Source organism: Xenopus tropicalis, chromosome 4 (assembly GCF_000004195.4).
Source record: "Xenopus tropicalis strain Nigerian chromosome 4, UCB_Xtro_10.0, whole genome shotgun sequence".
NCBI classification, from domain to species: domain Eukaryota; kingdom Metazoa; phylum Chordata; class Amphibia; order Anura; family Pipidae; genus Xenopus; species Xenopus tropicalis.
The window spans coordinates 80,408,978-80,424,829 of NC_030680.2; the positions used below are offsets into that span (position 1 = coordinate 80,408,978).

The 15,852-nt window shown below is 37.5% G+C and overlaps 2 protein-coding genes across 6 annotated transcripts in view; one reads left to right on the forward strand and one right to left on the reverse strand.

Annotated features, from left to right (window-relative positions):
- The window catches only part of zzz3 (zinc finger, ZZ-type containing 3), a 42,904-nt gene extending 36,267 nt beyond the window's left edge, over positions 1-6,637 (forward strand). For all 3 annotated transcript variants that reach the window (XM_002939644.5, XM_004913919.4, XM_002939645.3), the window contains exons 10-12: positions 650-784; positions 3,280-3,380; positions 5,065-6,637. In XM_002939644.5, coding sequence (XP_002939690.2) covers positions 650-784; positions 3,280-3,380; positions 5,065-5,209 — 381 coding nt within the window. In that variant the 3' untranslated portion in view covers positions 5,210-6,637. The remainder of the gene's footprint in view (positions 1-649; positions 785-3,279; positions 3,381-5,064) is intronic.
- Positions 6,638-7,947: 1,310 nt separating this feature from the next.
- Positions 7,948-15,852, reverse strand: part of ak5 (adenylate kinase 5) — a 112,093-nt gene continuing 104,188 nt past the window's right edge. Inside the window, exon 14 of one of the 3 annotated variants that reach the window (XM_012960520.3) lies at positions 7,948-10,567. In XM_012960520.3, coding sequence (XP_012815974.2) covers positions 10,499-10,567 — 69 coding nt within the window. In that variant the 3' untranslated portion in view covers positions 7,948-10,498. The other 2 variants (NM_001112994.1, XM_031899783.1) reach the window with 2 other exon arrangements.

Here is a 15,852-nt window from a genome sequence, read left to right on the forward strand (position 1 = left end):
GACTTTGCAATCTTTACGTGAAGATTGCCATCATAGCCCAGCATATTATTTGATACATTTTGCTAGTAAATCATATTTTAAGTTCCCATCTTTGACTTTGCCTGTTTATTTGTGGTAGCTCACTGTAGTATGTATTAAGATTCCCACAATGCCTTGCCTTCTTGGCTTTTTCCACACTGTATCAAGAGTTAGAACCTGTAGTGCAGGGAATGGAAAGGGACAGACAACAATTTTAAGTAGAAAAAAAAGTTAATTCAGAAATCATTTAAATATAGGAAAGTTTCTTATAATGACCATTTCTTATTTATGCAATGTGCCATCTACAGATAATCTGTCCTTGAGTGTAGGATGGTTTGGTTATGACATAAAGGAATCGAATGTATGTCCCTTTCTACTGAAATTTCATAACTTCATATATTCTTGCTTAGGTTACTATATTGGTTAGCTGCATGCCTGAGTTTTTTTCCTGTGTTATTGCGCAGGTGGTTGTGCTATTATGTTAGGCATGTTGTAATGACCTATTACTCAAGGGCATGAGCGTTACTGAAGACATTATGAGCACAGGCTCATAACCATATCCAGTACACAGCAGATATTGCTTACATTCCTGTTGTGCTATGCTATTCACTTTATTGTTTTTAATACTTAGGATGATGAAGATATTCATGTTGATTGCCATGGCCTAGCAGAATATAAGGAGCTCATTGAATTGAAGAAATTGAAAAAACAAAAACTACATCAGATGCGGGCTCAGAGTGGGTTTGTGCAACATGTTGGCTTCAAAGTAAGTTGTTTCTTAAATAAAGGTAACTTAATTAAAGCCATACATACCTGAGTGAATAGAAAAAGAAGGCTGTTGAACATTTATTAACTCCATTCCTGGAAGTATTTTACCACCCTTTTATGTTCAAAGAATAGATTATTAAGGTTATGAAGTGTGGAGGTTGCAGTAATGGTTAGAAAGAAATAGATAAAACAGAACTTTAAAAAGAACTTTAAAAAGATTACCATTGTCAATAATATAGCATTGATTACTTATTGTCAATGCATTTGGATTTATGTGGCCATTTCTGTGTTACTTTACTCCTCTCTCTGGTGCCTTTACCATTATATTAACCTTTAATTCATTTGTCTCCCTTCCTATTTGCCTTTTTTAAACTCTAAATTGTCAAAACTGCCACCACTTACACGGCTTGTTTCTCAGACATTCAATGTGTACGCAGGAGCATTATGGGTTAAAGGGCCCACCCTCCAGGATGGGAGTTAAAATTCTCTCTTTTTGCTCTGCCACCCATCAAGTCCTGCTGCCTGGAAATCTGGCATTAAGAAAACTCACCAGAATCTCACCGCGGGTCACTTTGGTTAGCAAATCCCATTCGGTATTCGAACTTGTGTTTTGAAAAATCTGCCCCTTAATGAGACTTTCCTTATTGGACATAATTAATTTACATAAAGGGCACCAATATGCTAATTTGGCCCTTTACGCTCAGATTCTCATATTTTCATTTGCAAATAAATATTACCATTTCTTATTTACAATAATAAACTTACGCGCTAGTTTATCTTATGACCTCCAAGTACATCTTTGTGTACAATAAGGTTCTTCAGACTTTCCCATGAGCTAACCAGTATGGCCTGAAGCATGGTGTTTGGGTTTTAGGGGGAGTCACCAGTGTAGAAAACAATACCTGTGTTAACACAGGGTAATGCAGGGTCCAACTGGGTTGCATGGGCCCACCGTGGCTGCCACCTAGGGGGCCACCACCCCAGTTACGACATCAAACCCTTCCTCCCTTCTTACAACAAATCACCAAATCAAAACACCCCTTCCCGTTAAGTTAATTCCATATTATACATGTTCTGATGTCAGTTCAGACCACTTTCCCCAGGTATAATCCATGATAATCTTTAAGAAACCCTTCACACACTTAACACACAAAACTGACTGCAAAATTATGGCTCAGTCTCGCACATCGGCTTTGCACAATGTTTTTAACAGCTTAGTCTCCTTGGTAAAGTATAATCCCTTCACTAACCCTTAAATAATAGGGATGATTGCAATTGATAATATCTATAATTGCCTGATATCAACCAGGGATAGATGAGGCCAATACAGGCTCTTCCACCGGTCAAACTGTAAAAAAAATGGGAAAACAAATCAGTGATTACTGCCCCAGATATGGCAGTGTTAGCTGGCTTTTTTTTATTATTATTTTAAACATATACTGTAGAAATGTTCCATAATTGTGGCCTATTGCTCACAAATCATACTGTTGAAAGACCTTCCACGCATTCTTTCTCCCACCTTCTGCCCTCTAAGAGTACTCGATGGTGTATGCGCAACCAGCTATGCAAGACTGAGATAACAAGCACTTCTATACTAAATAATTGTAAAATCATTCATCCAACTAAGCAATAAAGGGCATCCACCTAATTAAACTTACCTATGAATCCAGGGGCACCCAAAAAATCTTGGTAGGGTGTTCTAGGGGCAGGGATCTCCTTCTTTTATCTCTTTGACACTTAGCACTTAATCTTTAATTTAACTGTATTTTGTATTTATCATTGTAATGACCTCTGTTCTGTTGCTACTGGTGGGGATCAGGACTGTGGACCATGCCCAGTTGCTCAAATAATGTCAACCTTGAGTCCAGAGAATGATGTAGGTTCTTTAATTTAAAATGTAACACAGTTGCAGTCTCTGAACTACTGTATATTGCTTAAAAGCAGTATGCTCTCCATCCATCAAAGTAATCCATTCATTTTGCAGTTACAGAATTGACCACCTGGTGTCACCAGAATCTCTTGTGTAACTTCATAGATTGCTATACTGACAGCATTAATTCCTTAAAGGCTGTTTATCCTTTCACTGTTTATATAAAGATCTATAACTTAGAATATTAACACAAATCATTTTATTACACTTTCAGGGCTAATAAAATTCCTTGCAAATAATTCATAGAAATGTTTATACCATATGGTCATAGAGTATTTAGTTTACCACCTCTGTCAAAGCAAATCTGTTTGGTAAACTTTCAACACTTCCTACATGTCTCATGGAGATATGCAACACTCTGCTTCTCTTTGTGTGACAAAATATTTTCTGTGTAACTAAGAGACAGCCTTAATGCCCCAATTGGGTAGGGTGATAGAGTAAATATTGTAGTTTATTATACATTCAAAATTGATTGTGTATGCAAGTTTGCTTGGGGGTGCTAGGCACTTATATGAACATGGCTATAAAGATCTGCTTCACTAAAATAATTCTTTGTCTTACAGTGTGATAACTGCGAAACAGAACCCATTCAGGGTATCCGGTGGCACTGTCAGGACTGCCCACCTCAAATGTCAGTGGATTTCTGCGATTCATGCTCTGATTGGTGAGTAGTTAAGCCTTGGTTTGGCTATGACATATTTCATATAACAAGCAGTTGATGTTTCTTAATATTTAAAGTAGTTGCTTTGTTTTTTAAATAACTGCATTACATGCATGTATGTATATCTTTATTTATAAAGCACTACCTAACGTGGGCAATATCATGCTAGGGCCAAATGATTACAGTAAACTGACTGGAATATGAACCATTGGAGCAAGGACCACATTAATGAGATGACAACAGATCCAACAGAATAATCAAACCTGCCTGATCAACCATCTGGCTGATCAGGCAGGTTTGATTTGCCAGATGGATCAAGGACCGTATCAGCTTATTTCAGACAGGTATTGGTCAGGTAGGCCTGTCAAAGGAGCTCTGTACAAGGGCAGATAATCTGCCGAATTGGCCTGAGGGACCCGAATAAACATACACATACTGTATACTTTTTAAAGCTAAAATAGTGTTTGTGTGTACATTTCCCTTTAGGATAAAGTTACAGATTTAAGATGCCAATCTTAGGTTTGTCTCTAGCCAAATCCTATAATCACCAAAAATCCTGGACATGTAGGCTACATAGGAATCAATATGTACACATGTATACAGCATTTTGGCTGAAACTCGAGGCTTTGTCAGGAAAAGGCCCTAGAAACTTTTAAAAAATGTGTGTGTCTTGAAGTCAAAGGGAGGAGGCAAAGGCAGACACTTCTCTGATGAAGTATGCCAACAAATAAAATGCCCCATGTACCAAAGCTCTAGATTCACCAGTCAAAAAGAGCTTTACAAAAGCACATCTAAATTTTGCCATGAAAGTGTGAGTGACTCCATTAAAATAAAAATAGGTTTTGTGGTTTGAAGTGATTTTTTTGGACAAAGGTCAAAGCAATGTGTGGGGCTCAGATCTAATGCTGCTTTTACCTCAAACACCATACTTGCAGTAAAGTATGATGGTACAGGTAGAGGATCTGTTATTCAGGAACTTTTTATCCAGAAAACGCTGAATTATAGAAAGGCCATCTCCCATAGGCTTAATTTTAATCAAAGAGAAAGATCCTTTATCCAGAAAACCCCAGATCCTGAGCATTCTGGCTGTAGTAGTAGTATGCTGGGGGGAGGGGGGGGGGGGTCTGTATTTAACAGGGACTGGTAATGCTGTTCAAGTAAAAAAAAAAAAGTAAAAGCAATATAGTTAAAGCCAAATACAGGGAAATACTACAGGAGAAACTTTTTGACTTAAAATGTTGAAGCTTCTTTCAGTAGGACAGTGATCTCAAATATAAGACTATGGTGGTGATTTATCAACTTTTGAGTTTGATTTTTTTTTTTTCAAGATTCAAGTTTTCTAGCTCTAAAAGTTGCACAATTTGAGTTATGGTTTAAAAACTTGAATGTCCGAATTTATTAACTGCAACTCCCCCCCCAAACACGAATGTAGAACTTTGCCATCTAAAAGCTTGCGATTTCTATAGATGTCAATGGGAGTTGTCCTAGGCAAAGTCCAGCCATATTTTCATATTTTATAAACTCTAAAAATCTACAGAAATCATTTTTTTCAAGCAAGTTTTTCATATTCAGTGCGCAAGTTTTTTATTTTGAAAACAAATAAGCTCAAATTCATTAACTCAAAAAATTGATAAGCCCATAAGTGTTTTGCTGAATGAAAACTCCTTTTCTATTTGGTATTTTCCAGTTTATATGAAACAGAGACCCACAAAGAGGACCACCACTTGGAGCCTATTTATAAAGCAGAGACATTCCTAGACAGAGACTACTGCATGCCCCACAACACCAATTATAATTATCTCGATCCAAACTACTTTCCAGCCAACAGATGACGTGACTTCGACTAACCAAATAGAATGGGCTTGGCGTCTAGTCCAGGAACATGGGGTGGCAGAATTGTCCGTTGAGTTTTCAGAGTGTGAAGATACACAACTTCCTTAGAAATACTGCTCACAGCATGAGACCTTCTCTGAAGGAGCCATCATTTTGCAGCCCTGCATTGTGCCTGTTCCAGGTCCCTGCACAGCAGCCGAACATTCCATGTGCGCAGGAGGATGATTTCACTTGGAGCTTTATCTTTTCACCATGTTATTTTAGATGGTCAGTATCAGGGAACACACGAGAAAAAGAAATCCAAGTACGCCGTTACAGATAACTCTTTCCAAAGGCTACACTAAAGAAATATTAAAAAAAAAAAATGTGAACTATTTATATTCAAACCAGTTTACTAGCTTGCAGTTTTGCTGTGAAATTATTTTGCACAGAAACTGACATTTCGAGGAGGTTTTAACCAACCACAGTGTTTTTCTTGGAGGATTTACTGTTTAAGAAACCAGTTACCCACTTTTGGACTAATGCAGGTCTTTGCTTGAAATCTGAGCTGCTTTTAATCACAGACACAGATTATTTACCTACAACCGAAGCACTACAGTGTGGGGGCCTGTTGCTGCTTCTTTAACCAGCTCGTGGTGTGTGTGAATGTCAAAATTTTCACTCAAATATATTTTTTAAATGTAATGTTCAGATGATCATGTGATGTGTACAAAATATGGTAAAAAAGTGCCAGTTGTAGTAACTGTGTGAAGTCTAACACTTAACCTTCCTTAGTCGTCATTTCTGAAATCAAATACACAGCCTTCTGCCTCTGAATTTCTGGAATTGTCACCGCAGCTCACCCGAGAAAACTGCCTAATGGAAGTCATATGTCTTGTAGTTTCCCCCTTTTTGTAGTCTGCACAAAATCCATGAAAGATTGTATTTTTATTAATATTTAAGCAAGTGGTTACATAGAATCTAAGCAATGAGCTAGATCTGTTCACGTGCTGTTTTTTATACTGCTGGGTTTTTTGTGTCCATCCTTCAAGTCCACAAAATTCTGGTTTGCAGTTTTGCTGGGAGACCACTAGTCATACTAGTTAAGCCCATTGCCCAGGGCTAACAGCAGACATAACTGCTAAGCCCTCTAAAAGATCAAGGTATAAACATTTTGTATGGTTTTTTTTTCCCTTTTATTTTTCACCCCCCCTCATTTTTTGTGTACAAAGTATGTTCATAATAATCAATTGTCAGGAGAACTGTGAGAAATAAACTGTATTAGTACCATCTGTTGATACATCAAAGCTCCATAGTCATTCTTGGTGTCTCTTTAAGTTTTGGATATGACATGGCAGGTACAAATAAAATTCACTATGGTTTCAATCTGCCACAAAACAGCCATCGGGATTCCCAATAATATGCAATAAATGACCATTCATACCAAACACTGATTTTTTTATTTTATTTATATATAAGCAATATATAAATTACATAATATATATATATTTTTATTTTTTTTTATAACCAATAACATTGAGTTGAGTTGAGTGCATGTTGCTTCAGTCATGCAAGCTTAAATGGGAAGGGCGGCAGTGGTTTATGCTATATTAAGGAAACCTGTCACTGAAATAAACCGCAAAATAGCAACACAGTGTAATTTTTGGTTGACAGTCCTCTGTTCATAGCAATTTGCAAACAGCTTTCTAAAAGGAGTGTGACAATGATCAACAGTAGGCAAACTAGGGCACTGATGCAGCAGTACACAAGAACACCTTGCTGCTTCATGTTTTTAATGCATCATCGGGTATAATGAATTGGTCTTTGTTATTCCTTGGTTTGTTAACCCCTTAGATGCATGCTGTGCAATCACAGGGTTTAACTAGTATAGGATTTAGATCCCATTAGATTTAGAAGGTAGCTATTGACAGGTATGGCAAAGTAACTGCTTTGTTCCTTATGGAAGGACTTTTTTTAAGCTGCAGAAGCCAAAGGGATCATGTTTTAAGGCAACCGGAAAAGTTTTTAAAATCTTTTCTTTGAAATTTAGAAGATGTCCGTGTCTCTCTCGCTGGTTTGCATTAGGTAATTTTTTTTAATATTATACTGGGCGTAATGTACCCTCTTTTGTAAAATGTTAGTCTAGAAGAAGTCATTGAGCAGTTCCATTACCATATAAAGGAACAAGGCCACAAATAAGTGCCAGTGGTTGCATCATACAGTTAGGGGCTGATTTACTTACCCACGAACGGGTCGAATGGAGTCCGATTGCGTTTTTTTCGTAATGATCGGTACTTTGCGATTTTTTCGTATGTTTTGCGATTTTTTCGGATTCTTTACGAATTTTTCGGATCCAATACGATTTTTGCGTAAAAACGCGAGTTTTCCTATCCATTACGAAAGTTGCGTAAAAAGTTGCGCATTTTGCGTAGCGTTAAAACTTACGCGAAAAGTTGCGCATTTTTCGCGTAAGTTTTAACGCTACGAAAAATGCGCAACTTTTTACGCAACTTTCGTAATGGATACGAAAAACTCGCGTTTTTACGCAAAAATCGTATTGGTAACGAAAAATTCGTACAGAATCCGAAAAAATCGCAAAACATACGAAAAAATCGCAAAATGTTCGTTTTCAAGTCGGAACTTTTCCAATTCGGGTCGGATTCGTGGGTTAGTAAATCAGCCCCTAAGTATATACATATTTTAACCCCCCCTTATTCTGTACCCTCCTCTTCTGATCATATAATTATTATTTATTTTTATCCCCATCCTCATTCCCCCATCGTAGGGTAGAAACTTCCCTACCAATTAAAATCTCAGCTGCTGCTTTCCAGTTCACAGTATCTCTCTTGATGGGTTAATAAGCTATCTGTAACAGCAAGGCAGTTTGCCTTTTATATAAGCGATTTATACATCTAAATTCCCTAACAGAAAATGTTAGAATGAACACTCTTGGCACTATCGTACAGGGAAGTATACCTGATTAGTTACTGGAAGTCACCAAGGAGTTCCTTGGCCATACTTTTATTAGGTCATTCAATTCATTTTCAGGTGATTCCTAATATCCATATTAAATGCTGGTCTTGTTTATGTAGTATATGTGTGTTCACAGCTATATTCTGTTATGCTTTATAGCAAGTAAAATGCATATTTCATTCCCTGCTCCAGTGGAGCTTACAATCTCAATCGCCTTCCTGCATGGTTTTGGAGTTTGGGAGGAGCTCCTTGCAAACACTGCTGTGACTGGAATCTTACATAGGATCACAGGGCTACATTTTTTTTCCTATCAGCAATTTTCAAGCTACATTCCTTTGTGAATAATGGGTTAATGGAGAAACCTCACCAATGATGTTGCTTGGTAACAATACCACTCTTACAGTAAAACATTTTGAATATTCATCTAGAGTCACACAGTAGGCAATCATTAGAGTACAAGATATAGGTACACGGCATTGATTTTTTTTGACATGCACATTTATTGACATGTAATTTCATTGAAGTGAGAACATGTATGTTATTAAACAGGACAAAGCAGTTTGCACATCTTCCAGTCATATTCCCATTTGGTATTCCACATTCTAAATGTCCAGTTGCCAAAGGGATGGCCGCCTGTTTGATATCAGAAGCCATGCTGTATGATCTAGGGAAAATAGTGTACCATGCAATGACTGCCATGCCACCGTTAACTGGCTTTTTTTACTACTAAAAAAAAAAATCACAGGTTGGATAGACAAAAAAATAGCATTTTCTGCTTTTTGTTATAAACGTTTTATTTTTTGTTTAGCAAAGCAGTGGTGCTATTTTTGGGTAGTATACAGCTGTAGTATTTTCCTCTAGCAATTGCTGTGTTTCCCCCATGTCAATCATTTTGCTAGCACCAACCAGGAATGCCCAAACAAAAACAAGTTACACTTTAGACTGGTTTATTTAAACCATGGGATCCATTTATGAACAAACTCATCAGCATTTGGTTTTCATGAGTCCAATTCAGGTTTTACAGAAATGTAAACAAATGTATAATTGGCTGCCATGGGTAACTGTACATACATTAATTAGCCCCACTGCTGCTTGTTATAATGTAATAATTATTTTTCTTTAGCCTTACTGCCTCAGGTGCTTTCTAAAAATGGTAGGAATGCTAGTATCTTGGTAGACTGCTACTTAGCTACTCAGTATGCCATGTAGCCCATCTTATTTCTGGCAACTTTGTAGTGACAAAGCCTAGTAGATTATGGTGTGAGGATATTTAAAAGGCTCCACTTTTCACTACATCTTTAATGGTTCTTGCACGCAGGCATTCTTTGCATGTTTTAAATGCGTTTGAGATGCAGGCTTGAGTGCACCTAAAGGCATAGGCCAAGTGATTGCATTTTAATGTTCCTGATTGTACCTACCAGCAGCTGAGTTTATTTTGTAGTGTAGTTGTGTTACATGCTGCATTTTTACACTTGCAGCATGCAACAGAGATACATATTGAACTTGCATAAACACTACTTGACGTATAAAGCATATAATGTATACAAAGAAACCTTGTGTAAGAACCCTATGTTGTCAGGCTGAAATGAACAACGTTCTGAATTTAGTCCATCAGGCTGTCCTTGCTAGGGCTTATTTCATACCCGTTGTCAGTTTTGGTTTGCATTTTTATATGCTTTCTGGTGCACAAGCCTGCAAGAAATTAATTTTCCCAAATGAAATCTCTTTTTCTGTATTATGCATGTGAGGGACAAAATGACAGTATTATGTAAAGTTATACATTCAGGGGAGTGGAGTATCTTATCAGATATTGGATTTTGCCACATGGAAGCCCAGATTTGATTCCCATGTTATCACCTTGGGCCAGTTGAAGTCTCGCTGGGGTTCATTTACTAACTAGGAAAATTTGCTCTATTGTCGTCACCAATAACAATTGGAGATTTGCTTTTATTATTCATCCTGCTGTATTTGTATCCAAGCTAATTGGTTGCTAAGGGTAACTGTCCTTGGGCTAATTTGTCCGGTGTTACTAAATGAGCCCCTCTGTGCTTCATCTTCTATTAAAGCTTTAAATAGGAAGTACTCTCTCTGCTTGAAATCGACTTTGTAGTACTATATATATATATATATACTGTGTGTATATATATATATATATACTGTATATATAACAAAGTGATAGAGATCTTTATTTTTATAGATGAATTATTATTTAGTTGTAAAATAATTGCTTAATGTAAACCATGCGACAGCCAGGAGAGCAGATTTCAGTGTTTGATTCACAAATATAGAACTGGAATATGAATATACACTATGTACACATTTCTATCTCTTCTCCCTCAGAAAACAGAATCCACAGCTGAGCAGATGTGGAGAAAAACATCTTCTGGAGATTTCTCTGCATTAATCTAGGAGTAAAAAAAAAAAAAAAGGAAAGGCATCATTGTCATCTCTTGCATTCCATTTCAGTGACATTATTTTACATGTGCCTGTATCTGTCATGATGAACACAGTCTGTCTTCTTTCTGAAAGAAATCAGAATAATGCATTTCCTATCAGTCTTTGTTCTATAGGTCCCATTCCAACCCTTCCTGGTTGAACCTTTCAGAGCCACAGGGGCCTTCTTCACACTGCTGGGTTGCATTCCTTTTAGCACACAAATGTTACATTTTATAAACCTGTCTCCATGCATCATTTCAAGTCTGCACATGACCTTTTGGGTTAGGCATGTACCAGGGAATCATGGCTATTGAACCAGTTTAGAATGCCCTAGTTTGGATGAACTGATTATGACTGATATCCAAATATTGATCGAACACATGCACAAAAAGGTCAATTTAAAACGAGCCATGGGACAATGCAATGTCATAGTTACTGCAAAGTGAAAACAGTCACAATACCAATACTGACTCAGCTGATTAGTTCATTAGAAAGAGTTATCAAGCAGCTAAAATTGTTTTGTTGGTGGTGTCAGTAGTGGTCTGCAACCTGTCTTTTGTTTGTCACTGTGCTCCATATGAGAGAGCCACCGTAGTAGATATTATTATTTTAGCCAGGTTACTGGCTCTTAGCATTTAGAGATACAGGTATAGGATTCCCTATGCAGTAACCTGTTGTCCAGAAAGCTCCCAAGTTCACAGGAAGGCCATCTCCCATATTAAGCTATAATTTTTAAAGATAATTGCCTTTTTCTCTGTAATACAGCAGTACCTTGTACTTGATGGTAACTAAGCTACTTGAATCCATATTGGTGGCAAAATTCTATCCTAATTATCCTGTTTAATCCTATTTATTTATTGTTTAATGATTTTAGTAGACTTAGCATCCATTATCTGGAAAACCTCAAGCTTTCCGTATAAAAGTTTCTATACCTACATTACCTTTTCTTCTGACCAATTATTCATTTTACTTCTCTACTGAAACCCAGACTAGCGGTTGTATTTTTTCAGTTCAAATTACCCTCCCAAAGCCCAATCATTGAATAGGTCCCCCTTATCTCGTAGCAGGGTTGCAAATATAGAAAAATTCAGGTATATTAGTCATTCAGCCATATGACAGCTAATAAATATCTGATCAAAATCTCACTTTAATTGACCTTTTAATCTGGGATTTTAGGTGTATCTAGAAAAGCAAACAGGCATTCATATCCCAAATCTTCCTCAAACTAAGGCTGAGCCCCCACCAAGGGGACCTGCCACACTGTGTGGGAACTACAGCTTTAGACTAAGCAAGCACAATGTTGTGCCCCACAGTTCACTTGCAATTCTATAATCAATGCTAGCATGCTGCATTGGATTGGTAGCTGGGATATACATGCAAAAGTAGAGTTCCAGGCATAAAACCCTTACTTTTCCAAAATATGCTGTCAGTGTGAACAGTGTATTCATATACAGTGGTGTGAAAAACTATTTGCCCCCTTCCTGATTTCTTATTCTTTTGCATGTTTGTCACACTTAAATGTTTCTGCTCATCAAAAACCGTTAACTATTAGTCAAAGATAACATAATTGAACACAAAATGCAGTTTTTAAATGAAGGTTTACGTTATTAAGGGAGAAAAAAAACTCCAAATCTACATGGCCCTGTGTGAAAAAGTGATTGCCCCCCTTGTTAAAAAATAACTTAACTGTGGTTTATCAATTCAATGTTCAATTTCTGTAGTCACCCCCAGGCCTGATTACTGCCACACCTGTTTCAATCAAGAAATCACTTAAATAGGAGCTACCTGACACAGAGAAGTAGACCAAAAGCACCTCAAAAGCTAGACATCATGCCAAGATCCAAAGAAATTCAGGAACAAATGAGAACAAAAGTAATTGAGATCTATCAGTCTGGTAAAGGTTATAAAGCCATTTCTAAAGCTTTGGGACTGCAGCGAACCACAGTGAGAGCCATTATCCACAAATGGCAAAAACATGGAACAGTGGTGAACCTTCCCAGGAGTGGCCGGCCGACCAAAATTACCCCAAGAGCGCAGAGACAACTCATCCGAGAGGCCACAAAAGACCCCAGGACAACATCTAAAGAACTGCAGGCCTCACTTGCCTCAATTAAGGTCAGTGTTCACGACTCCACCATAAGAAAGAGACTGGGCAAAAACAGCCTGCATGGCAGATTTCCAAGGCACAAACCACTTTTAAGCAAAAAGAACATTATGGCTCGTCTCAATTTTGCTAAAAAACATCTCAATGATTGCCAAGACTTTTGGGAAAATACCTTGTGGACCGACAAGACAAAAGTTGAACTTTTTGGAAGGTGCGTGTCCCGTTACATCTGGCGTAAAAGTAACACAGCATTTCAGAAAAAGAACATCATACTAACAGTAAAATATGGTGGTGGTAGTGTGATGGTCTGGGGTTGTTTTGCTGCTTCAGGACCTGGAAGGCTTGCTGTGATAGATGGAACCATGAATTCTACTGTCTACCAAAAAATTCTGAAGGATAATGTCCGGCCATCTGTTTGTCAACTCAAGCTGAAGCGATCTTGGGTGCTGCAGCCGGACAATGACCCAAAACACACCAGCAAATCCACCTCTGAATGGCTGAAGAAAAACAAAATGAAGACTTTGGAGTGGCCTAGTCAAAGTCCTGACCTGAATCCTATTGAGATGTTGTGGCATGACCTTAAAAAGGCGGTTCATGCTAGAAAACCCTCAAATAAAGCTGAATTACAACAATTCTGCAAAGATGAGTGGGCCAAAATTCCTCCAGAGCGCTGTAAAAGACTCGTTGCAAGTTATCGCAAACGCTTGATTGCAGCTATTGCTGCTAAGGGTGGCCCAACCAGTTATTAGGTTCAGGGGGCAATTACTTTTTCACACAGGGCCATGTAGGTTTGGATTTTTTTTCTCCCTAAATAATAAAAACCCTCATTTAAAAACTGCATTTTGTGTTTACTTGTGTTATCTTTGACTAATAGTTAAATGTGTTTGATGATCAGAAACATTTTGTGTGACAAACATGCAAAAGAATAAGAAATCAGGAAGGGGGCAAATAGTTTTTCACACCACTGTACATGCACAAAATTAAATGTTTCCCTGAGTATTTTGCATGCCCAAGAATATATCCAAGCACAATTTAAAGCCATTAAGGGAATCTGAAACAGCATCACCCAGCAGAGCATTCCACACTCACTGCCCTAACATTGATGAACTATTCCATTGCTTCAGGTGAAAATGCCCTTACTGCAGTCTAAAAGTATGGCCTCTTGTCCATTTATATGTTAAAAAAACACTATTTGTCAATAATGAACAGCTATGTGTTGTCATGTATCATGTCCCCTCACAAGTGACTTTTCTTTAAAAGGAACACACCTAACTTTGTCTTTTCTTGTAATGTAATTGTTCAATTCTTCTTGCTATCTAGTTGCACATATTACAACTCGTACATCTTTTGGAAAGATTCTTTTTTTTTTTTTAACAGGTCGCTATTACCAAAATGCTTGATCCTTTTCTTTCTGCCTACTCAGTTTTCAGGTTAATTGCTATCATTGCCAATGCAGCCAGGAACAGTGAGGGCAGGACAAGCTGTACTGTGCATTCCCCAGTCATTTGCATAGCATTAATTGCAGTAGTCTGACAATACTGTGCAAAGAAGGGACACGGCATAGGCAACCGCACTTAAAGATCATGCTGCCCAGACTGCTGAAATCCTCAACAAGGTAGTAAACAGCATTTACAGCATTTATTTTAAAGTAAAAGAGAGATTACAGTTTGGGCTCTCAGCTGTCAGTTGCCTATATGTTGTTTAACAGCATAAAGCAGCTCAAAGACCAGATAAGGTGAAATTTGATCATAATGCCCATTTGCTTTTCTATGTAATCCAGTGTACTACATAAGAAATAGGTGAAATTCATCCTATAATCATCAGATAGACATTGAATATGTTTAAGAATTGCAGTGGGCAGGGCTGCATTAATAATATATCCCCTGCTGTCTAAACCTGCAACAAAGTCAACGCCTTTCTAATTACTGTTAAAGGGACTATTGATTTTCAGTAACAAGAGCTAAAACATAATTTCGTTTATGTCAGTAAGTGCAGTACAAATTTCCCTCATTTAGCAAAGCACAAACAGAATAAATCTCTGCTGTTATAGGGCATGGCATTCAGCAAGCACAGGTTCGATATTGCTCTTTGCCTGACAAAATTGCCTGTACTTTACTGGCCACAGTGAAGACTGTTTTATATTATTAAATCCAATTCTCTATTTTCCTGGGAATACCTTTCACTGTCATGGGTTTAACATTTAAAGACAAACAGAAGCTTGATAAATGGTGATAAATACCAAAATCAAAAGTTTGTCGTGGTCTGCTTGTTTTTGCCCTGAAGGTAAAATGTCTTGCATTAAGATTTTCCCAGGTAATAGAATGTTAATATGTTATTATGCAACAGCTGCCATTTGCTCAAGCAGCCTGTTCTGTACATACCAGCTGGCCAAATCTGCCCAACTAAATATTAACCTAAATGTAGAATTTGCCTCTCTATTCATTACTAGAAAACTCAAATCCTTTATTAGCTTTAATTTTCAGCTTTGCTTCACTCTGATTCTCCTTCTATAGATTCCCATACTGGGCCAAAGATCCATTATGTAACAAAGGTACTCAGTGCTAAACAGGTCCCTTCAGATGAAAACTTCTTTGTGGTATGCTGAAAATCACTTGCAGCTTCCTTAAAGAGTCCCCTTCAATAAGACCCTATGGATTTGTTTCCTCAAAAACTGTTTTATAAAATGATCCAGATCCTATTTATGGCCTATAAGCAGAATTTAAAATGTGAAAATCCTTACCAGTGGAATAGAATCCTATCCTCTTGCATGGTTCCATAGAGAATATTTCCTGGCTAAGCAAATTAACTTTATCTGTATATTTAAATCTATACATGTCCCAAATGCTGTGTATGGGCTTTATTTTTTTTTTATTTAGAAGATCCATCAATTCTTGTCTGATATGTTTCACTTTGTAATGTGAATGCTTTTTGTTTTAATGAGGCTAAAAAAAGACAAAAAGGTTTCTGCAAACACCCACATCTGGTGCATTCCCAACACTGCAGCACCTCCTGTCAGTACCCTGTGTGCCCAGTTGTGTGAGTAACATAAGACAAATTCCTAGTACAGCTATATGCAAACCAAATATTTAAAGGACATGTAAAGTCTACATTTGCCTACAATATATATCAGTTGGGCACATCTCCCCCACC